Below are 24,509 nucleotides of genomic sequence, written 5' to 3' on the forward strand. Positions count from 1 at the left end.
TGAATTTATGCTGTTAAAGCATTTCAAGTAACTAAGCTAGGTCATTTTTGTGGGGTCCCATTTTATCTCATATTGCAAGGTTTCATTGATTATTTACTTATTTATTTATCATTTTTATATCATGTATAATTTCATATCGTACAATTTTCTTAAAATTTGATTGGACATTATGTGAGGTTTGGTTAGACCATATGATTTTTATATTTTAAATACTGTGACTGAATATTGTATGGGCTATATAACAGTAAAACTATCCAATCAGGCTGGTTTACTCTAAACGTTTAAAATGCTCAATTTGTATAAAGACATGTAACAGTTTTCTAACACCACTTTTTAAAATTATGATATGTCCCTGTACTAGAAAAATACAGGTTCAATAATACATTTATTAAGGTAGTGTGTTTGACTGTACAGATAAAGTCTTAAAGGAAATAACAGTATCATTCTGTATTATGTATTTTCTTTTGACCAGCTGACTGCTAGAGGTACATTTGATTTTATTTTTTTAAGCATGCCTCTTATTTTTTGTGAACATTAAAAACGAACCACTCTAAGGACTAAACATATACTTGCAGTTATCTGGTCTTTGAAAAATGCAATGTATTACCCTGCCTACTAAAATATGTATCTGATTATTATTAGTAATAATAATAATAATAATAAAGAAGAATGATGATGGTTTACGCTATGAGTTTTATTTTGAAAATTTGATGGCGGATGTTCATTTGAATGCGTTAACTTGACTCGTGGTAGAGCCACTGAAGACGGGACCGTGTTAGGTTGGAGTCGGAAAAAAACCCCCAGACGTTGCAACATAGTGCACAGGGGTGGATCTGTGAAACGAGTCAAAAGGCAACATTAGCAGCGGAAATCTCACTGAGACTTAGTTCAACGGAAGTAGAACTGTAGCAAAGTCACTGTGCGCAACAGGTGTCAGTTTCTTTTCGTAAGCTCACTGTTTGAAAGTTGTTTGAATAGGGGGGCTAAAAGTTTTCGTTGGTTAACAAAACGCCAACATGTCAAAACTTCGACCCAGGCTTTGTGTGTTGGAGAAAGGACCCAGCGGGTATGGGTTCCACCTGCACGGAGAGAAGGGCAAGATCGGGCAGTTCATCAGGCTCGTGGAGTCCGACACTCCCGCCTCCGAGGCCGGGCTCCTGGCTGGAGACCGATTGATGTTCGTGAATGGGGAGAACGTAGAGGGGGACAGTCATCAGCAAGTGGTCGCCAAGATACGGGCAACCTCTGGGGCTTTAGAGCTTATTGTGGTGGACCCCGAGACCTCGGAGCTGCTGAAAAAACACAACCTACAATGTCGGAAAGAATTCGTCACAGAAGGAATTCCCATACCAGGCAGTGACAGCGACTCAGACCGCGGGGACACTCAGAGCAACGGCACCCCTGCCCCGCTTGAGAACGGGGATTCTTCCTCGGAGAGATCCGAGAGGCATAGTGTCAGCTCAAGCACCAAGGTACAGTAAAGCGCAGAAACTCACTTAAGTGAGTACTAAACTTTAATGTACCCTGAACTTTCCTTTCTTTTTTAAAGTGTTGTTTTTAGTTTTTTCTTTTCTAATTAAACCCACACTGGTGGAATTGTAAGGTCGAACGTCAAAATGGTCAGCTGTTAATTTCTTGACTAGGAGTGAGTTGTATTTCTTGTATCATTATTATTATTATTCATTACTCCATTAATCTTAAAGGTTGTTTTTGGCATAGTTTTAGTTCATGAAAATACATGAAAGTATATGCACTGCTATCTATGACAAAGATGTGGCACACTGCGGTAATAACGGGTGTCTGCTCAACAGAATGTTAGTGTATCAGATCCTGTCTGCTTTCTGTACTGAATTTCTTGTCAGGTTTGTCCAGGAAATGTGTCACAGTTGATACATTCTGAGAATGAGCGTGTCTTTTTTTTTTTTTTCATTTTTAATATTATCTAAAATGATCTCACTGAGAGCTGAGACTGCTGTGAATGTGGTTATTACTCAAACACTCAAAATATTAAGGTATGTTAGAGGTTTTGTGACGTCATTTGGTGCAATGGTAATGTTCAGGGACCTGTCAACGTAACTGGTGGAGTACTATGACATGTTTTCTTTCATTTGTTCACCACAATCATGCCTCTTTGTAAGGCAGAGCATTTTCTGTCAGTTATGAAAGCATTTTATAAGGTTATGGTTTGAAGCGGTCACAAACATGTTTGCTATGTAACTGTTTAGCCAGTGCAAAGTCTGGACCCAGATTTAAATGTTGTGTAAGAGCATTGCAAAATAGCCTGGAGGTGTGTTAAGCTGTGTTCAGGTCTCAGAATGGAGAGCGGTTTTTATTAAGGATTCTCAGGAAAAAGTGGATTTTTTTTATTTTATTTCCAGAGCAAGTGGGAAATGTGTTTACTATAAGCAGGTTGAAAGTTATAAAGAGGGGGGGACTTACAAAACAAGTGTGTTTTCATGTTTTCTGCTACTCAATGAATAATTAATTACTTTTAAAACAAGTTCTTTGTTTCTCACACAATAAGGCCTAGTCAGAGGCTAGCCTCATGAAGCCCAGAACACCCGGTTCACGTAGGAAGAGACTAGCATCACTATAGAACTTATTCTTCATTCAAACTTCATCTTTGAGCTGACTGACCGAAGCGACTACTTGTGGAAACAAAGGACATTGCTGACTGTGGCGTAATCTGGTGAGAAATACATAAACAGTTACATAAGCAACCAGAGCACGGAATGTCCATCCTAACTAAAGTGAGTTGATATTTTGCACAGCAATAACTGCTAGCTGTTCTAACTTTTTTATATGGAAATGCAGTAGTAGCAGTGTTAGCTAATCTCACTCGTGGCCACCTATGACAAATAGCTAATGCTACACTGTACAATTTAAAAAAAAAATGATTTAAATAGATAACGGATTAGCTGTCCAAACTCAGAGGCGAAGCTCAGTTAGAGGACCATTACGTCAAGCGCTCATTGAGCTAATGTTTGTAAAGCTAGCTCTTGGGCTACGTAACATTAGGTTAAGAGCTAGATGTTGCTGGCCTTGACTATCGGATTTCTGAGTCTTGTGTTTTGCATGGTGCAGCCACTGCCACCATAATTGTAATCATCTGGCAGAAACCCTGTCAATTTGATATTCTTGTGTAAATTCTTACTTATTGCCTGTTTGTTAAAGTGAGCTTCCAAATGTACTTTTCCTTTTTGCTTGTGTAATACCACTGGTTATCTGTTATCACAAAAGCATTCATTGCACCCATTTGTTATAACATAGTTTCTAATCTTTGGACTTGGCAAGGATTTAAGAAGTTACTCCAGTGGCCCTCTAAATCATTATTGTTAAAGTTGCAAAAGTATCTCATTCATCAAACATACAGCATTTCTACATTCCATGTGAACCAAGTTCCCACCTTTTGCTGTGCTTCTATTTAACTGGAATTTTTATCTGCCTGTATCTTTGCCCCTTGACTTTACACTACGTGTAAAGTGTGTATTGGCTTGTCTGTATTGCTACAAACCATCAGCGAAATTCCTGCCTGATGGGAAACTTGGCAGAGCTTTTCTGATTGTGTGATATTGGCCATTCAGTGGGATACACTTGGGTAGCCTTGCTTGTGGTGAAACGATACATGATTTCAGTTTTCCTAAAATTCCATGACATACTTGGATATCTTCTTCTTGTTCTGCAAATTTTTTTTTTTCATGTCACATAAAAGCACAAACTAAGTGAGCATGTTAGCATGTACCATTCGAGCTTCCAGAGTCTTCACACTACACTGAGGTTGTCTGTTGGTCACCATAGAGATCCCCGGCAGCAAAAAGAGGCTTTGTCCACAGTGATTGCCTGTGGAGAACAAGGCTTTGAGTAGACATTTAAGTCATTTCTGAGGGAAAATGCAGGTGGATGTAATCACACATAGACTTTATTTTGTGTGCATTGAAAAGTTCATGTATTCCTCTGCGCCTACTGAAGATTATAGTTTTCTTCTCATTGTTTTATTTGTGCTACAACCCTGAGTCTGTTAATAGGTGGATTTTTGAACTTTCACTGAACCATTTATAGGAGTGTGAGTGTTGCATGGTGAGTAGATTATGAGATAATGAGCTCAAAGTCTATGATATTTCTGCTGCAGTTTAAACGTCGACCAACAAACAATATATTCTCATACTGATATAAATGTGATAGGCATATGGGTGTTTTACCACTTACTAATTTTATTATCTCCACTCGATAGGTAATCTCTCTTGTGTAATGACTGTTGAGGTCATTTTATCAAACAAAAAAATGACAAACAGGACAAATGCAAAGTACTGGAGACAGTAGATAAAATTATGTACATGCAAAGATGTATATATAAAAATACAAGAATGGAGTGGAAAGGATTGCACAGTACATTACTGGAAATCCCTCTGCAACCTGAAGGCTCTGTATACCTGCTGTGTTGGTTACTTTGCACAGACATAGTCATCACATAGCCACATCAATTTAGCCTATGGCTATGGCTATTTATTCTCAGAGTTTTGGCACAGGTAGACACTTTTTCTGCAGTTGGTCAGTACTTGGGTTGAATACCTGAGTACTCAACAATACTGCAACAATACTGCAACATCAGCACCCAGGAGAAGTCTAAGAAATTGTCACATTTTAGTTTGTTGTTTTTTTTTAATGGTTTTTCCAAAGTCTTTTCAGGTTGTTGCAAAATCCCCCTCTGTATAATCTCCGACTCTCTAAGCTTCTGTGCTAATATTTCATTAAAATGGCAACAACAACCAACTCAGTCGTAAAAATGATTGATAGCTACTAATAGCCAAGCTGCCTATCAACTTCAGTTGAAAGGGATGGGTAGGACTTAGGATATTTATACCCATCTATTGCTGGAACTGCACATAGTAAACTACCTTTTCTATTGTCTAAGTAGATTTTTGAGGAATTAATAGTGTGGATGGTAGAAATCGTTTGGACCTCTCAGCAGTGATCATGTAATGCATCAAATGGGTCCCACGTATTGCAAGTTATAGCTTGCAGAACATAGAAAACATCTCGAGGAGTGTGTAGTATTTTGATTGTCCTTGTACAGAGTGTATGCTAAAGTTATAAATTTGTGATTGGGACCAGAATTTGAATACTTTGCCATGGGGAGCAATTTTCTCTCAGAGGATTCTTTGTATGGACTGCCGTCCAAAACAAACTCCATTAAACTGCTGTTGGTATCATCTGACTGAGCACATTCCCAAAGTTTACAAAATACTGTGTTTATTATCCAAGCTTCTCTCCTTCATTCGTAACATTGAAGAACATGGAGACAACCATTCACTTTAGGCATTTTAGGCTATTTAAGGACCTTCCAAAGTAGAGGAGACTTTCAGCCTCTGTCATCATTTTGTTGGCTCAGGCTGTGGATGAACTGTATAGTTAAGCTGTCTGGAGAAAGCCTTTTATATCCACTGCTCAGGCTTTTTGGTATTACAGAGATTATAATTACATTTGTTGCAACCAATTAGGAAAGCATCTTTGATATCTCTCCCTCTTTTCAACTCTGAGTGCATTGATACTTTGGTACATATGGGCTCCTGTGTCACCAAGCTGTGGGCTCAGCCTGTTTTCAGCTCTGATCAGTCAGCAGTAGCTAAATTGGGCATTCAGTATGACAAAACAGACTGAGTGTGCACATAGACCAAAACATGCTTGAACTGAAATATGTTGCTACTGCTTATCTGTATCTGGTTGATGGTGGCATGCGGCTTAACAAAGTAATGCTTCTCCCAACCACCTCCATCAGCTCCTGGTAGGATGTGGTAATTCTTCCATAAATCCCTGGGCCCTCCTCAGAGCATCCTTCTAATGGGATATTTCAGGAAAACCACAAATGGGTTCACAAGGTATTCTGCCGGCTCCACCTCAGCCAAATAATAAAATTAGCACAGAAGAACTTCATTTGCTCGCCTATCTAACAAAGAGGAAGAACAATTGGCTCAACTAACTCAAAGACTTCTAGTTCCTCTCCAAGCTCTTGCAAAAACTCACGAGCTACTCTGAAGGCCTCAGTTAGCATGTTACATGTTAAAATTAATAGAAATCCGGTTGTTAAGTGATGACGTGATGAATCCTACTTCCGGGTCTAAAGTAGTCTGCGTTTAATATGGCTTTTGTGTTGTTAACATGTTTAATGTTTTGTATTTTCTTCTATTTAATCTCAAAAAGCTCCTAAAACAGTCAGTGATCACTGTTGACCTCCCTCGGCTTTTATTACCGCTAATCATTTATTTAAGCTCAGTTTTTAAAACCTTAGGATGTAACTACAGCCCAGCCCATGCAGCAGTATATGAATGACTAACCTCGTATTGTGGATGGATTATCTCAGTTGTTCTCCTGGCTGAAGTTTGGTCCTTTTACAGCATCCTGGAAGTGATAACAAAGCTGTACGTTTTAATTTGTTTCCAAAACCCCGCAGTCAGGACATGCTATATTGTATTTAGATAGAAGCTAGCGAGCTAACTTCCTGCTAACCTCTAACTCCGTTAAATGTCATAAATTCCGTTTTCATGGATGCCTGGATGTTAAACTCAATTGTTACACCTGGTAGAGCAGAACGCTGATCATTTTATTAAAGATGAAAGACTTTAGACAGTTTTTCAATTCTCAGTAATGCCATATGATCGTTTGATATATGGACCTGCAGCGGAGTTTAGGTCCAGACACGGCTAGTGACGTCAGACTGAACAACCGGATAGAAAAAGACTGGACAAGTGGCTCTTTTGGAAGAATTCCCAGGACAGAAAGCTTCTTTCTAAAAAATATAGCAGCACAGGTTAGCATATAAACAACTGTAGGTGGTTTAGACCAGGGGTGTCGAACTCCCGGCCTTCAAGGGCCATGTTATGCAGGTTTTAGATCTCACCCTGGGTCAACACACCTGAATCAAATGATTAGTTCATTACCAGGCCCCTGAACTTCAAGACATGTTGAGGAGGTCATTTAGCCATTTGAATCAGCTGTGTTGGATCAAGGACACATCTAAAACCTGCAGGACACCGGCCCTCGAGGCCTGGAGTTACCCACCCCTGTGGTAGAGACGGATGATTTAGGCTTGTTTTGTAGCAACAGAAGTGGTACCCAGCAGTCACTGGGTGACCATGAACTCCCAAAAAGGTATTGAATCACGGGGTGTAGTTTTTCACAGGACTAAATAGAATCCAATCAAAGGTTTCTTTTTTTTTATAGGACTGTATATGTAATGTTTTTGTTTTTAATTCCTGTGAGCTCATTTTGACATCATGCTACCATGTAAAGCTAAGCAAGTTAGTTCAATAGCCACTAGAGAAAATAAGTAAAGGACATACTTGGTCTTGACAAAAACAACAGTTTCAGTAGCGGATTTTCTAAATATAAACATACAACCAGAGCAAATGTGTGTTCATATACACACAGACTGACACAGACAGCGGGTTCCTCTGCAGAGTTGTTCGGGTGTTGGGGTGGAACAGGCGAAGAAACCACTTCCTGCCCTTTTAGCTAGTTGCTATAGTGCTGAAACATCACTGTTTGTTTTTTGTCTCAGCCGATTAATGATAACCATAAAGCTGTGTACAAAGGCATATATGTTTGGTTTTGATTATGTAAGCAAATAAGCTTGTCAGGCAAAACTAAATATTAGTGCATATATCAGGAAGTAAAGTCAGTTTGTGGCTGAGCAGTTTGAAATAACTGGATATCAGGCACTAAAGCACTGACTCCTTTTTCTAAAGTGCACAAACATAGACTGTAAACGCCTTTGAAATCCTACCCCCTAAGCTACAGCATAGTCTCACATGCACTTCTCTAGCAATATAACTACATGTCAGGTCAGCGTAGCCCACAGCTTCTGTGGCTAATTGGCCTTTTCAGTACTGTTGATTTCTACTTTAATTTCCAGATATTTTTTTGGCACTGTTTTTGAATTTTAACAATCATCCTCAATATAAGTAATAATAATCATAGCATCAATATAAGGATTCACAAATGTCATCAAATTCCTGTAGGAAGATTGTTGAAACTGGAGGTAATGGACCAAAGAAGACCAAAGATGTGGTAAACCTTGGGGGATAAATGTGTTTGCCTCCAAAAAAACCCCAAATAAACCACAGCAAAGACTGGAGACCCAGACTGGGAAAAAGTCCCATGTTTTTTTGTTTTTTATGTGCTGACACGACATGTAGAACACCAGGACGTGACCACAAGGTAAGTAAGTTGTAACGTACCACCACAAGCACAAGTGCTGGCAACAACATAGACCACTAATGTTGGTTACATTGTAACCACAGAAGTTTAAATCCTGGTTAAATCAGTTATTTAACTCTGGCTGTTAGCAGAGGTAAGAGGGGCTGTTGGTTACATAATACTGACAAACCTGGTATGTACAGTTCTGCAGACACAGGTTAGTGCAGTTCAGAATTTCCATTTACACCCTGTTCGAGGAGTAGCTTTTATCTGTGTGGCATAGATGGTCATAAAGTTTTCACATCACTCACTCCCTCAGTACAAGGTCCTCCCAGCTGTCATTATGATGAGGTTAAAGCACAGGATTTGATGTTTAACTATAGTCAGCTGTAAAACCATTAACCTTTGATATTGAACAAGCTTAGAGAATGTTTATCATGGCTGCTCCATGCCTCTTGTACCATCACACCAACGCTGGGTAATCCTACGTTTACGCTGCAGCTGCTTATGGCAGATCACACACCAGATATTTTTTCTATGCAGGCACAAAATTAGATTATATCACAAGTAACATGTGCAGATGAAACATGCACACTGATACCAACCAGTACAGTGCATACCCCCTGTCAATCAGCAACACAATACAACCAACCAATTAAGCTTAGAGATATTGATGATATTGATGCCTGTTGGTCACATTTAATATTGTTTTCCTTGTTGTCTGAGATTTGTTAGCATGGATTACATTTCTTTAAATCTAAAAATTGTATGATTTTAATGCTGCCAGTGTACTTAAAGTAAATGGACTGATTCTTATATAGCGCTTTTCTACTCTCACGGAGTACTCAAAGCGCTCTATACCTGCTCAGTACATAACATGTGTAATGAAGTTATGCATGGATGTATTATGCAAATTATGATTGAGTTTACAAGGCACAGCAGATGCTTATGTTAGTTGGGTTGAGGCATCTAAACATTACAAGTAGCCTGCTGGCTAACGTAAATAGTAGCTGATGGACGCAACTTTGGTTTTTCTCCTTTAGTGTTAAGAAATTGGAAAAAAATTGCCTAAGCTTTTCTATGATGTGGAAACCCCTTTTAATGGTCAGTAACTAGTTCGCTAATGAATAATGAAAATGCATCCTGATTGGTTAGCAACAGTGTGTGTAAAAAGGGCACTGCTGGACTTTACCCAGCACTTTTATTATCATACAAATCTCACTGTCACTGCAGTGTGAGTGTGTACGTGTCTGTGTGAATTTGCTGATGCTGTATTTCCTGCACATGAAACAAAATCATCTGAAAAGTTGAGTCGGACTCAATGCACTCAAGAAATCAGACAAAAGCTGAGGGAGTTCATAACATGACATTCTCTGTGCTTCTCATATATTTTTCTGTCTATATTTACTCAGTTCCCTGCTTTAGCAAACAGTCTCCAGCCTGTTCATACAGAGAGGGAGAAAACAGTGCAGAGACACCTGCTGACCTGCTTGCTAACAGACCCAGTAGTTTGAAAACAATACAATGATGAGGATTTTACTCATTCCAGGCACAAAGTGTCCAAACCAATTTTGAGTCTAATCTAAAGGAAAGCTAGCCTGGCTTTGAGTTTCTGCTCTCCGTCCTCCATTTCCCTGCTGAGTGTTGTCACCACGCCTAGACTTTGGGCTTTTGGGGCCTCTTAGAGTCCAGTTTGACAGAAACAGCAGGGCTGTATTAAACATTTAGGAACAAAAAGTGGTCTGACGACAAACACTTGCCTGGCTTGTGAAGTCAAAGCCTGTGTTTCTCTTCCCCTCGCTGTGAAGAGTCACTGATGTCAACAGAGAGACTGAAGTATGAGGGCTGGCAGTCTATTCCTGGTCACCTGCTGTGCTGCTCTGCCATAGGTTGATTCTCAGGCTCACCTATGGTGCAGTAAACAGATTAAACTGTGCACTGTTTCTACCAGCTAGTCTAGTACCTGATATATACCTGCAGTTGCCTGCTGTTTGAAATGAGACTGATGTGATGTTTGTGAATATTGCCCTGTTATTTAGGCAAATAGAATATATCCATGTCAGTGTCTGAAAATTACCCATTGTCAATTTGGTGCTCACAGAATATTCATAAAATGCAGCTTTGTTTGGTTTTTGCAAATATATTTTCAACTAATATGCCAGTTTTGCCTTTTGTAAATATTCAGTTTCCTGTTTATCTAATAAGGCAACAATTGTAGCTTCCCCTCGAGCAATAACTTGAATCATTATTTTAAAATCAAACTATGTGCCATATCAGCCAGCTGATTTGTTATCTGATTGTTGCAGCTCTAGGTGGTACTTATAACCAAAGGTGTGATTCTGCCTTTGTGATATAACCGTTGCTCGCAGCATTCCTTTGGTGTAACTTTCCACCTCAGTTACTTTGTCATCCTTATCATCATTAACAGACTGTGTCATAAATGTGTGATTCCATCCAAAGGTTGCACCTGACTATCGCCTCAACCCATCATTTTTCAGCAATCATCAACCGGCCTGATTTCATATAAACCTCTGCTTCAGTGTATTATCCACAGTGTCACTGCCTGGGAGGAGGGAGCGGTGCCTCGATTCAGTGCTGAGGCTGCAGTGGCTGATCTTGAAAAAACACTTGGCAGGCAATAATTTACAGACGGCTGTTGACTCCACATGCTGACTTTAAAAGGGTTCTTAAATATGGAAGCCACTTCCTGTTGAAAAAAGAAAAGAACGTGGAACTTTTCAGTATGCACTGTTGAGATCTGTCTGTCTGTAGTTACATCTTGCTAGTACTAGTTGGAGCCCGTTTTACCCCCAGAACAGCTTTTATTGTGTGTTGGATACAGGTCATTCATTCCTCAGAGACTTTGGTTCATGTTGACATGTTACCAGTTAATACAGTTGCTGAAGATTTGCATGGTGCAAATATGCCGTTTCACCACATCCCAAAGGTGCTCAATTGTAACTTGTTTTGTTTGAGCTTGAGGTTTCTGACAAGGCACAATATCCTGCTAGAAGCCTCAGAAGATTCAGTTCAATTCAACTTAATTTATTTAGCTCCAAAGCACAACAACAGTCACCTCAGGGTAGGGCTGGGCGATATATCGAGTTTTTTAAAAATATCGAGATATGAATTTTGGGTCATATCGCCCAGCCCTACCTCAGGGTGCTTTATATTGTAAGATAAACACCCTACAATAATACGGAGCACTCGCTTGGTGACAGTGGGAAGGAAAAACTCTCTTTTTAAAAAGAAATCTCCAGTATAACCACACTCAGGCAGGGCTATCCACTGCGACTGGTTGGAGGTTGGGCGATGAAACAAAAGCCAGAGATAAATAATAAATCTTCATTACATTCGCAGTAACATGTAAAGACACAAGAGTGAAAAGAGGTGAGTGAAGAAGGAACACTTGGTACAAACTAGGCCTATTGCAGCATAACAAAAGGAGGCTTCAGGGTCACATGATCCAGCCCTAACTATACACTATAACTGTTTATCTAAGAATAAAGTTTTAATCTTAATTTTTAAAGTAGAGCCGTGTCTGTCTCCCAAATTCTGGTGCTACAGAAGAAGGGCCTGAAAGCTGAAGGCTCTGCCTCCCATTCTACTTTTAATTACTCTTGGAACAACCAGAAAAGCTGCAGTCTGAGAGCCAAGTGCTGTTATTATTGATCATGGTGATGTGATTTTATGAGGTCTCCAAGATAAGATGGGGCCTCATTATTCGAGACTTTGTATGTGAGTATTTTATGTTTTATTTGCATCACAAATAACAAAATGGAGTCTGTTAGATAGATATGATTCAAAGTGCTGTGGCGGAGTATCTTTAAGACCTACACATGCTCTGTTCTCTGTAATAAAATATCATCAGTATCAAAGTCTCTACTGAGGTGCAAGGATGGGGGCACTGTGGTCACGAAGGGGTGGACATGGCCAGCAACAGTTCTAAATTAGAATAATTTAGTTGAAGTTTAAATTAAGTATATAAAAGATTTTCTTAATTAATATGTTGGTATTGTGGCCTATGCTATAATTAGGACTTTGAAAATTAAATAAATAAGTAATAAAAAAAAGTCTATATACAAATGTTCTGTTAATTAAGTTTACTAACAGTGAATGTTTAGAAGAGAGAAAGTGAGGTATTAGAAAATCTGTAATCATTTCCAAGAGCCTTGTAATAAAGATAAAGTTCATGATGTCAGCACAGGAGCACATGTGTGATTACAGTATTATAAGAACATATGTTGGATTAAACACTTAACTAGGCACAGGTCACAGCAGGATTAGCCTGAGCAGCAGAGCCAGGATGCTGCTGCTTCATTCGGTTACCCATCTTACCTCATTATATACATGAACATTTAATGTACTTGATGTTATTTGAAGAAGCTTCATGTCTACAATATGTTAATAGGGACTTTGCATGATGTCCAAACCTTGCAGCGTAGAACAAACATGTAGGAACTGTTGATGTGGCATCTCAGGTTGACATAAGACATAAACCTCGTCACACACTCTAATCACAAATAGATGATTTCCTGCATTCTGCTTTTACTGATTCACTGCAAAGAATAACGAGATTTAAGAGTGTCACCCGTGTGCTAGACTGATGTACAGTTTCAATAAAAAATTAAGTCCGAATTCTAAAATAATATATAAAAAAGAATTGGCATTGTACTAAATGTTAAAATGTGATATCATTATTTATTTATATCAAGTTGTGCAGCGGTGGAGCTGTGACTAGCACTGTTGCCTCACAGCAGCAAGGTCCTGGGTTTGATCTTTCTGTGCATGCTCTCCACATGTTTGCGTGGGTTCTCTCTAGCTTCCTCCCACAGTCCAAAGAGATGTAGTTAGTGGGGCCGGGTTAGTTGGTGTTTCTAATAAGCGGATGATAGTACATGACTTTGAGAATGTGCTAGAAATGGTACCATTTTTATTTTTTTTGATAATTTTATCATTGTAATGTTGTTTTTTAGTTTTTATCAGTATCTCCTAACTTTCTGTTTTGAGTCATGACCTGTGATTGTTTTGATTTAAATAGTCTTAAATATAAAGTATTATGTTAAATACTTTGTGTCTTGCTCCGAGTATTATAATTATGGTTTCTTCATAACTGTGACAGGTTTATATTTAAAATTAGAAGAACAGATTAATAATTTTGACGAAGCACCGATGTGTATGAATATGTATGTTATGAGAGTAAAATGTTACACTTTAGGCTGAACTCTCACACTGAGTTTCATGTGTGATCCTGTGTAGGAGGAGAGAAATGGGCGCCGGCCTCGTCTCTGCCGCTTGAAAAAGGGCCCCGGTGGCTACGGCTTTAACCTGCACAGCGAGAAGTCAAGACCAGGCCAGTTCATCAGAGCTGTGGATGAGGACTCTCCAGCACACAGCGCCGGCCTCAGGCCGCAGGATAAGATCATCCAGGTACACACTCACTTTTTCAGATATCCCTGTGCTTTGACAGCAGCTGCTGTTGATAAACAACACCCATTACGACAAGAGATGATGGCACAGTTCAGTATTGTGGCCATTGCTTTTTTTCACCTGTCGTTAAAAACGTCACACAATAAGAAACCAAATATGTTGTTATTATTGTTATTATTATTTTTTTAAATATTATTATTATTATTATTATTATTATTATTGTTAAATAGCAACAATAACCAAGAAGATCAAAGACAATTATGTTTGAAAATTAGTGTGAAACTTTGTGATCAAAGTTGGATTTTATTACTGAGTGTAAGGAAAGACGATATAAGAAGAAGAAGAAGAAGAAAACAATGTGACATTCAAAGAATATTGAAAATAATACTGAGGGAAGTATAACATTAGGGGAAGAAAGATTTTTGACATGATTCAGTAAAGGACTAGATGTTACAATCCCAGACAATGCATTGCTTTTAATGGAGAAAATCTTGAGGGATGGCTGTTATGAGGAAAGCAGCCCAGAAACTTTACCAGCAGCGTACATTGTTGTGTGCCTCAACTTTTGTTCTTTTACCCAACCTAACCTGCCATTTTCCCTGGTTAGGGTTAGGGATTAGAAATCAGATCCAAATTGTTCAAATGTGGGACACATCGTCAGTAGTGGACCTTGGATTCATCAGGTGTTTCGGCCATTATCACTAGACACCCTCATACAAGGAGGCTCTGCCAGGGTTGATCAGACCCCGGAGTGTGTCACTGGTTTATGTTAAAATTGTTTTTGTCTTCTTCTTTCTCCTGTTTAATTTTCTACAGTTTATTCTATCTATTCACTGCAACTGAGAAATACTTACCTCTTTAGCATTTATGGAGCCTCGTTTCTTCAAAGAGACAGAAAAGGTGACAGAGAGGAGTAAGACAAGTAAGATAAGATAGGAGAGAGCAGAGAGGAGAGCCGGAAGGGGGGCGCCCGATCTGGCTTCCCACACCTCCCCACCGGATCGGGCTGTACGCTCTACCTCCCCACTGCCTCCCAGAAAAGGGGAGAAGAGCAGAGGGGAGAAGAGCGGAACATTTTTCAGTCTTCTTTTTAGTTTTACTACCATGAGGTTAACTGCACAGTCCCCAGGAGGCCCTGAGACTGTAGCAGTCAACCACCAAAAATTCTAATGTTATGTTTTACCCTTTCGACGCCCTCTGTTGTGGCAGGCCCACCACCAGTCGATCAATCCTTGGCATGTGTATCGCGGTTAGCTGACTGCCTTAGATGCCCAAGTGATGTCAGCCCGTTTTAGCCATAGCCAGTGACTGGTCCTCTCAGCAGTGTTAGCTAGTTCTCTTATAGCCTGCCGTTGTGCCTGTCCTCTGATCCAAATCTCTCTAAGAACTTTTGCTGTTGTACTGGCAACAAAGCCCCTGCACCCCACTTCCACCGGGCGCACCTTGATCTTCCAGCCTCTGTCCTCTGCCTCAGCTGCCAAGTTGGCATACCGCAGCTTCTTACGCTCAATTGCTTCCTCCCATGGTACCATCAGCTCAATGACATACGCAAGTTTATGGGAGTTAGACCAAAGGACAAGGTCTGGTCGCAGAGTTGTTGTTACGATCTCTGTAGGAAAAATTAGCCTCTGATCCAAGTCCACTTGCATTTGCCAATCCCTGGCAACCTTCAGCGGGCCCAGGTCTGGGGTTGAGGGGTTCGACCTCGGCTCGTCTCCCTCCCGGACAAATGCTGATGAAAATTGACGGTCCTCTTGCTTCGTGAAGGGTTGAGCGTTGATGGATTTCCTTTTGCGCTCAACTTTCTCAGCCAGACACCTGAGAACCTGGTTGTGTCTCCATGTGTATCTGCCCTGAGTAAGGCTAGTCCTACAACCAACCAAGATATGCTTGAGTGTGGCTGGGACTGTACACAGGAGGTAGGCTGGGTCCTTTCCAAACCACATCTACAGATTTATTGGGGAAGGTAGCACATCGTACGTGGCTCGGATGATGAAACTTAGTCTATTAGACTTCATTCCCCAGATTTCACTCCATGAGTTTCCTCTTTTCAACACTCTCCCAATTCATCCAGTGACCCTGCTTGGCCAGCGCTACGGCTCTAGCATGTCTGACTGTTTCCTCCTGTCGTCGCACCTCCTCCACTACTTTCGACATTCGGTTACAGATGCCTGTTGTCACCGAGGTGTTACTGCTCCAAGACCGAATCCTCCTCTGCCCTTTTGGATGTGACCCACCACGTCACGATGTCAAAGAGGAGATTTGGCCTGTAGCACAGATGTGGCTGGGTCGAATTCCTCCCCGTTGCTAGGGTGGGAGCAGTACCTCTCATTATGGGGTCCCGGGAGTCTGTGAGTGACATCTCAAGCTTCACTTTTGCACATTTAAACTCCTCTACCAGGCTAGGGATAGGCAATGCCAGTATCCCGTCGCTATAGAGTGCAACGCTGCTGAGACATTTGGGAAGTCCAAGCCACAATAATTTTGGTGCAAAATTAAAACACCAGTAAGCTCAGAAAGTTAAAGGTATTCTACGTAATTGTAGGATTTGCAGTCAAAAACTTAAATTGATAAATTGTGATAAAGCTCTTTGAGATGGGATATTAGGAAAAGTCTGAAAACAAATTCTTAAGGAGAACCAGTCACAGTCACAACCGCAGATTAAAAGGGCTCGTTTTATGGTTTAAAAGTGCCAAACACAGCAACAGTTGCCTTAAGGTGACTATAATGAAAGTTAAACAACTTTCGTGTGTGTGTGTGTGTGTGTGTGTGTGTGCGCGCGCTGTGTTAGCCATATATATATCAGCTGTAATCCTATTACTTCAGTGTGAAAATGAGAAACTGAATGAAATATTAGCAGAAGCCGAACTATTAAGAAGCTTCTTTGTTTACATGTGGTGTAAAGGAGAAATCGGTATTCTCTGCCTCATTAAGTGTGTGGGAGAGACAATAATCCTTTAGAGTTAATCTGCTTAACATGTCTGTCGGCTGAATTAGAAGCTTTCAAACTGTCCACTCGGGCTTCTCCCATGCATGGGAGAGAAAGGCTACATTTGGGATATTGTAAAGATTTAAAAGCTGAATTTTAGTGTAATTTGAGTCTTGTGGGCAGTCCTGGAAGTTCATGTCAAGGTTCTGAAGCAGGGTGTTCTGTACCATCTCCTGATGTTCCAGTGTGGGAGCTGGTGAAACTTCTCCGATTTTCCTCCCACAAAAATTCCTCAGTGACTTATCTCCCTGGGTGCTTAATCAGTTTCAACTCTGGGAGTATTCTAGTACAACACTCCTCGTAGTATGACACAATATTAGCCATCACCAGTGCCATTAATCTCCTTTAGGGTGTCCATTCCATTGTCATGACAGTTCACTGACTTGATATGTAGTCCTCTGTGTGAATGGGCAGTGACAGCCTACAGACAATGGATCTGAGTATTTCCATTTGTCCAAAGAAACTCTTTGCCAAAGTAAGCCAGTTAACTTACTGTTAGATGAATGCAAGAAAAAGGAATGATGCTCTCCACCATGTGTTAAATATCCTGATTTGTTTTATTCAGTTTTATTTATGTGGCTCCAATTTCACAATAGTACTCATCTAAAGATATGTATATATTCTCCCAATATTAGAGACAGAACACCAGCAATCAGTCTCCTTTTACCAATAACTTGGCAATTGTGGGGAAGAAGAACCCTCTTTCCATGTTAAGCGACCTGCACCAAAAAACTTCTTAGAGAATGTAACAAGTGACTGGGGCGATGAAGAGAAATATAAAGAAAATAAGTGCATAGATTTCCAAACCAAGAAATATGCTTTTAACATAGTCATGCTCAACAAAAAGAAGTTGTTTAAAGCATCTACCCTACGTTCTACCAACACACTCTCTTGGGCACTTCAGAGATTTTGCGACATTGTCAGTGATGACATAAAATGGTTGGTACTAACTGCTATGCACTCACAGGGAGTTCTGATCGCAGAATGAGGTAAACCAATCAGTTTGTTTAGTTAGTTAAATAAACAGCTTTTCATTCTGCTTTGTTAGTATTACCAATATCTTTGATAACAGACAATAGTAAAAGCTCACACACAATCTAGGTAAACACGTACATGTTTCAGATTTTTGCTAAACTATAATAAAGGGTTCGTTTTCATGCTGGTTTTAGTAACTGCATCAGCTGGCTAAATTCTGTCGCTGTCATTGAGCACGCCAAGTCAAGTTGAAACATTCTGTCATTAGAAGTAAATCAAGAGTAATAAAAAGTGAGTAATAATGTTGTACTAATAAAGAATGAGCATGGTAAAAATTGGATACTGAAACTGAAAGTTAAATCGAATTCATATATGCATCGTACTCATTGAATCATTGAATAAAGAACTTTTTAAAAAAAAAAAATTTAAAATAAATAACATGTTTGGAATCAAAGAATGCCACATCGTTTGATGGAAGTAAAAAATTAACTTACTTCAAAGCTGAATTATAGACACCCTGAAAATCCAAGTGTAAAAATGTGGCAGGCTAGTATAGTTTGCTGAAATTTCATTGCAGCAACTTAGAATGGTACTCAGTAGTTTGTGCTTGTATGCATGCCTGACAACATAAGGACATGCTCCGAATGAAGAGATGGATGTTGTCCTGCAGGATGTCCTCCGAGATCTGGACCAGAGCTCCTGGACTCTCTAAGATGCAACCTGGCGGCGTCGGATGGATCCAAATATAATATCCCAGAGTTGTTCTATTGGGTCTATTGGTCAGGCGAACATGGGGGCCAGTCAGTGGTTGGGTATGAACATCCCGCACACAGGATGTTGGGCACAAACACTTCGCATGAACATTCTGTCCGAATAGTCTGTGCACAGAATGTTGGAACCTTGCATCTACTGCATCGCTGTAGCATCTGACGGTCGGTCCAAGGATTTCATCCCAATACCTAATAGCAGTCAGGGTGCCGTTGCCTGGCCTGTAGAGAGGTCTTTGCATCCCTGCAGGGATATGCTTCCCCAGACCGTCACTGACCCTCCATCAAATCACTCGTGCTGAATGACATTAAAGGAAACATTCTCAGTGACTTATCCAGACACTTCTAAGTTTGTCACATGTGCTCTCTCTCTCATCTGTAAAAAGCACAGTGGGGGGGACCTGCCAGTTCTAGTATTCTATGGCAAATCCATAGTCCACCATACCAGACAGTTAACACAGGGCTAAGGACGCTGGGCTCTGTCTGTCTCCTGGAACGTCCTCAGAGACACAGCAAACCTACCTGTGAAACAGCCGAGCGTCAATCCAAGTGTAACCTTCAATAACAGAAAATTAGAGAGCAACAATTTTACACTCAGATCATTTCTGCTTCCCTTTGGTTATACAGTCACTATTTATTCAGTCTTTGTGTTTAAGTTGGACACAATAAAATGTTTCTGCTTATTTACTGATTTATAACACGTAAAAATCATGATCAAAAATACAAAGATAAGGTTGTTCTCCAAACCGTTAACTGAGAAAATAAGAAGCAGGCTTTAGTAAAATGGGCCATGCTATAACTTTCGGTCTCTGGAGGGAAACATTGAAAATGGATCATTTTAGAATTTAAGAACTTTTTCCTAAGTTTCTCCTGTTGTCTCTTCAGGTTAATGGTATGTCTGTGGCTGGGATGCAGCACTCAGAGGTGGTGGCAGCCATAAAGGCCGGAGGAGACGAGACTAGGCTACTGGTGGTTGACATTGAGGCAGAGGAATTCTTCCAGAAATGCAATGTTATGCCCACTGAGGAACACATCAGTGGTACCACACTTTTTACTGTTTCCTTAATATTTAGAAGTACAAAACATAATACTGAGGAAAATTATTTGAAACAGAGTGAAACGAGGACTTTTCTGTTTTGTTTGTTGTTGAAGGACCTCTTCCAGAGCCAATGGCAGAAGACAAGGTAAGGACCCCTTGCATGCGTACACACACAGACAATGCTAATACATTTTGTTCTCACCACTAGATGCCCTTTAAAAGGCTATTTTTTCTACATTTACCAAAATAACGGATCATTATCACAGTTAAACAACCTAAAGAACAGTAAGAAAGTGTCGTCTACTTCAAAATTCTGACTACAAACTAATGAATGAAACCAGTGAGCATGTGACTCAAAGTTATTAATGTTTGTCAATCATTCCAAACTAGACAGTTTGGAGTCACACCAGTCACACCCCCAAGGATGCTGTTTTGAAGGAAGGTTCAGAGGAGGTTGCAGATTGTTACCATCATGGGCTCATCCGGTCAGGATGAGAATGAACAGTCAGTAATCACTTGCAGGGTTTTTTGTTTTATTAAATAATGAGCAAAAGGAAAGACACACATGGACTCTATCTCTGAAAGGAAATAAAGTATGATTTAAGTAACTCAAAATAATACATGAACTCAGAAGACTTGAACAGAAACTCACCTCAGCTGCCGCCCCCATGTGGCAGTGAAGAAAGAGTGAGCTGTAGGTGAGTGCAGTCCTTATATAACGAGTTACAGGTGAGTTCAATTAAGGGCAAGCACCACACCCAATCAAAGGTGAGGAAAAGAAACAAGGTGCATCTAGTGAAGTGAGTGTGCTGAGTGGTGAGCCTTTACAAAAGATGCTGTCTTTGAGGTCTACTATCTACCTGATTATAGCATAATGTTGAAAGTGATCATCATCACACAAACCATTAGGACCAAAGCTGAAAGAAAAATCACATACACATAAAGTTATAAACAAAATATATTTAGTACTTCATGGAAGTAAACTGGCACTGTGCAGGGGTTCATATATTTGATGGCAAGTGAAAGCTCGCTGGTTTGAATCCAGTGGCAGAGACATTTTTGGGGTTGCATCTGGCATGAAAATCTGCCAACTGAAAATAGCCCCCTAGTGGCTGTCTGTGGTCCTACACTTTAAGATGCTTTTGCATTGAGTTCCATTTAAAGCTCTGATTGTTTCTTCTTTGTCCCATCATGATTTGCATTACTTCAATTATGCATGCTACTTTGTACATGTCTGTATTCATAGTAGGGTTATTTTAAAGGATTTTGAATTTCCACATTAAATTGATCACGGTCGTTGCATTGACATTAATATTAACGAGTCTTCTGCAATTGAAGAGATAACATTAAGCAGCCCGAGAGAGTGAAGCAGGATGCAACTGTGTGACATATACTTAAGTAACAAATGTCACATAAAGAGTTCAAAATGTAGCAGACTCACTTCTCCTCAGCCTGAGAAAACCAGTGCAATGCCCCTTTAATTAGCACAGGCTCAGTCATCAAAATAAACACCACCCACTACGTCTATACACACGCACACACACACACCCAGTGACAACATGGGAATTGTGGATTGGCCCCTCTAGTGACATTGTGGCTGACCTCTTCACCATGGCAACAGGAGTAGAAGATCATGGGATTGCAGTGGCTTTAATTTGAGGATTATGCTAATGAGCAGCATTCACACAGTCTCGCATACAGCCAGACTTCTGTAGCGAACAATCAGTCATTCACCAGCTGTTATATAACATGGCGGCATGAATCCATACCCTGACCTCTGACCTCCAGTGTGCCTTTTATCATCAGGTGGCCAATAGTCCTGCTTAGATATTCAGTAACTTAAAAGGCTTTTAAGTGGCATTAGTGCAAATGGAATACTATTAGAGGCGTCTGATGAAGACACCTTACAGCAGAGGGCTCATGCTCGTGTGCAGCATGGGGCTGGGGTTATTTTTAGAGAAACAGCTGCTTCCACACTGGAGGCCAAATTTTCATAGATGAGGTGAGTTCCACACTGCATATCAGATAGGAGCAGGGCTATGTGCCGATCCCTGAACGGTCTGCTCAGAGAGAGGACTGCTCACACTGAGCCTCTGAATGACCAGCCCCCCCTGCTGGTGACACTCCCCTCTCTCTGCCTGCACATTTGGTCTTGATAATTAAAAAGAAATGTTTGTGTGACTCTCGTAGAAGAAATACACCACGTCTGTGTTCTTGTACTTCGCTTCAGATTGTTTGATGTAAAAACACAGACTGTCTTATATAGCACTTTCCTACTCTCCCACAGTACTCAAAGCGCTCTATACAGCATTCACCCATGCACACAAGCACTGTCTTCTATGTTTTAAAGTGCTTTATATCTACCATTCTCACTCCAATGGATGCATCAGAGAGCAACCTGGGGTTAATATTTTGCCCAAGGACATTTGGCTTACAGACACCACCAACTGTCCGATCAGCAGATGACCTGCTCTACCTCCTGAGCGACAGGTGTTGGACTCTAACATTGAATGAGCTTTTATTTTTGCTTTTTTGGTGAAGTTTCCTTTCTCTGGAAATTCAGAAAGGCTTCTAATGAGCAGCTAGTTGAAACGAGCTACCGCTAAACTTTGAGTTTCCACTGGGTTTGAAAAGAGTCTAGTTCTGCATAATCGAAATGTTCATGTCCTTTGAAGCTGAGATGCTTTCCGGATGGTGTTTTGTACTTTGGATGAATTGACCCTTTTGAATGTGTGTTGTGTGTTTGGCAGATAAATGCAAAGCCTAAAGTATCTGCGAGCTCTTCCGTCTCCAGTGCCTCTTCCAGCAGCTCCCTACCAGCAGCAACAAACAACTCCTCGCCTTCAGAGGTACTGTCTCCATGCCACTGAAAGATTTGGAATAGTTTTAAAGCTCAGAGAAAAACGAACTTGTTTGAATATATGTGTGTTTCTAGATTGAAAGGGCTTCGAGGTCAGAACCGGCCCCAGCCATTGACAACCTGGGTCTTGCCTTGACAGTAGCTCAGGCCAAAGAAAGAGCCCAGCAGAAGCGTGGCGCCAAGAAGGCCCCGGCCATGGACTGGAGCAAGAGGAATGAACTGTTTAGCAACTTATAAACACCACGGGCGTCCTCAGGTCCTCCAGGTGGTTCTGTACTGCCATCCAGAGGCCAATCCAGAGAAATAATCAACCCACGCTCTGAGTGAAAAATAATGTGGCATCAAGCTTATTTTAAACTCCCATGTTAAACAGTATTATATGATGATTTGTTTGTTTTAATTTAGGGTTTCTGTGACTTCTTAACTTTTGAATGACGTTTGAAATGTCAGCATCACACACAGAAATGAATGTTAATAATATATCAAGAAGAGAACTAGCAGTGTGCACTTTCTCATACGAAAAGGAGCGTGAAAGGAATTTTGGGGCATAGGAACGAGAAATTATTGATTATTTTTGAGTCGTGATTTTAAATCTGAACATTTTAGAAAGAATGTAGCACCTCTGTCTACTCTTCTTTACCTTGTTTTTTTTTTTCAGTCTTAATTTGTGATTCAAACGAGATTATTATTTTTCTTTTTAATGTGGCTTTTGATAAATTTGTATATACACACAAATGTATTCTCAAGGAAAAGAAATGTTCTGTGTTTTGTTGATTCTGCTGAAGTCTGTTCAATTTTAAAGCTGCATCTTTTGGCTCGAGCGTCACTTACACACTTTCACTCCAATGGAAATATACAGAATGTACTGATGGCTCTGTGCTGTAGAATGTCTTAATGAACATTGATAAACATAGCATATCAATAAAATGGAACCCAGTCTGGTTTTTAATGCACATGATCAACCTTGAAAACACTGATCTGAAAGCAGCGTTCCTGAAATTCCTGTTATAACTGAGGATCCAATGCTACTTGGGGTGATGAACCTGTGCTTGGTGAAGTTTTACCTGTTTTATACTCTATGCACAGTCTGGTGCTCCGTCAGATCAGTCCAAAAATTCCCTTTTTAATGGAAAATGTCATGAGGTGAAAGAAGAATGTGAAGGAGAATCCATAAGCACTGAGGCAAAGCACGGTGAAAGAATGTGATTGCACTTATACTAAGCTGCTTTATAATGTGACAGCAGATGGTGGTGTTGCAGATGTCCAACAAAGCACATCTTAGATATTTCATCTTTATGTCTTCAGTCTGTCGTGGTGAAGAGAGAGCAGAGTATAAAAGCAAAGCTCTCGATTTACTACGTCCCTATCCTCACCTATGGTCACCAGCTGTGGGCAGTGACCGAAAGAACAATATCGCGGATACAAGCGGCAGAAATGAGCTTCCTCCGAAGGGTGGCCTCTCTGGTCCTCACTGTGTTTTATACAGGCTGTGAAAGCATACGCAGATCAGTGGGAATCACTTAATTCCTGAGGTAGTGGGATGTACTAGGTTTTACACGTCTGTTCATCTCTGTCTGTATTTACCACATTTGTAGAGTACTAAGGAGCCGACTATGAAGCAAGTTTAACAGGAGCACTCAGAGAGAAGGGCTATCCTAAAACGTTGATGTTCCACAATTTTATATTACAACGTGCTGATGTCAGCCTGTTATGGACTCATAGTGATGTCACAGGGCGCTGTTGTCAACTTTGACTTTGGGCAAATGCTAGCTGTGCATAACATTGGAACTGGAATGTGCATGTATTTAGCTGGTGGTGCAAAAAAAAATCTATAAATGTATCTGCACTTGATTTGAATATTCTGCCAAGTCTATTTTGAACTGCTAAAATTGCATCTACTGGGGAAAAAACACATAGTTTAGATTTGCCGATAAACTAAAACAATGTCTCCGCCTCTATTAGGCTATGGGACAATAACCTTTAATGTTTAAATGTATCCAGTTTCAGAGCTCTAATGTGCAGCCATTACCTTAAACATCAACAAAAGCACACTCAATGTTTCAATGATTCATTTGAAATAAAGTGTTTATTTTACTGCTCAGTGAGCTGAGCTGCAATGATCTATTTTTATTCCTAACTGCCCATTATTCTGTTGTTTGATATTCTTTTTAATCCATTCTAACAACATCCTCTGATTCAGTCACTGATTGGAGGAGGCAGAACTCAGAGATCATTTTGTGCAGAGGAGTCAAATGA

The 24,509-nt window shown here is 40.3% G+C and overlaps 1 protein-coding gene across 2 annotated transcripts; it reads left to right on the forward strand.

Moving 5' to 3' along the window:
• Positions 1–739: 739 nt before the first annotated feature.
• LOC146702542 (Na(+)/H(+) exchange regulatory cofactor NHE-RF1-like) lies at positions 740–23,211 on the forward strand. 2 transcript variants are annotated; one of them, XM_085465452.1, is made up of 6 exons: positions 744–1,472; positions 13,453–13,623; positions 19,240–19,393; positions 19,507–19,538; positions 22,144–22,242; positions 22,329–23,211. In XM_085465452.1, the coding sequence occupies exons 1-6, from the start codon at positions 1,017–1,019 to the stop codon at positions 22,488–22,490; spliced, it is 1,074 nt and encodes a 357-aa protein (XP_085321578.1). In that variant the 5' UTR covers positions 744–1,016; the 3' UTR covers positions 22,491–23,211. The 2 variants fall into 2 exon arrangements, with proteins under 2 accessions (XP_085321579.1, XP_085321578.1); XM_085465453.1 differs by lacking the exons at positions 22,144–22,242; positions 22,329–23,211 and adding an exon at positions 19,784–22,137 and having other exon boundaries at positions 740–1,472.
• Positions 23,212–24,509: the final 1,298 nt, after the last annotated feature.

Source organism: Copadichromis virginalis, linkage group LG8 (genome assembly GCF_057382275.1).
Source record: "Copadichromis virginalis isolate Kocher_CV1m ecotype Utaka linkage group LG8, C_Virginalis_male_GT1.1, whole genome shotgun sequence".
Classification (NCBI taxonomy): Eukaryota; Metazoa; Chordata; class Actinopteri; order Cichliformes; family Cichlidae; genus Copadichromis; species Copadichromis virginalis.

Excerpts from the sequence above, each read along its gene's own strand:
- LOC146702542 (XM_085465452.1), top strand. The coding sequence starts at position 1,017 with ATGTCAAAACTTCGACCCAGGCTTTGTGTGTTGGAGAAAGGACCCAGC. Across the intron at positions 13,624-19,239 it reads CGCAGGATAAGATCATCCAG|GTTAATGGTATGTCTGTGGC; the intron begins GTACACACTCAC and ends TTGTCTCTTCAG. Across the intron at positions 19,539-22,143 it reads AGCCAATGGCAGAAGACAAG|ATAAATGCAAAGCCTAAAGT; the intron begins GTAAGGACCCCT and ends TGTGTTTGGCAG.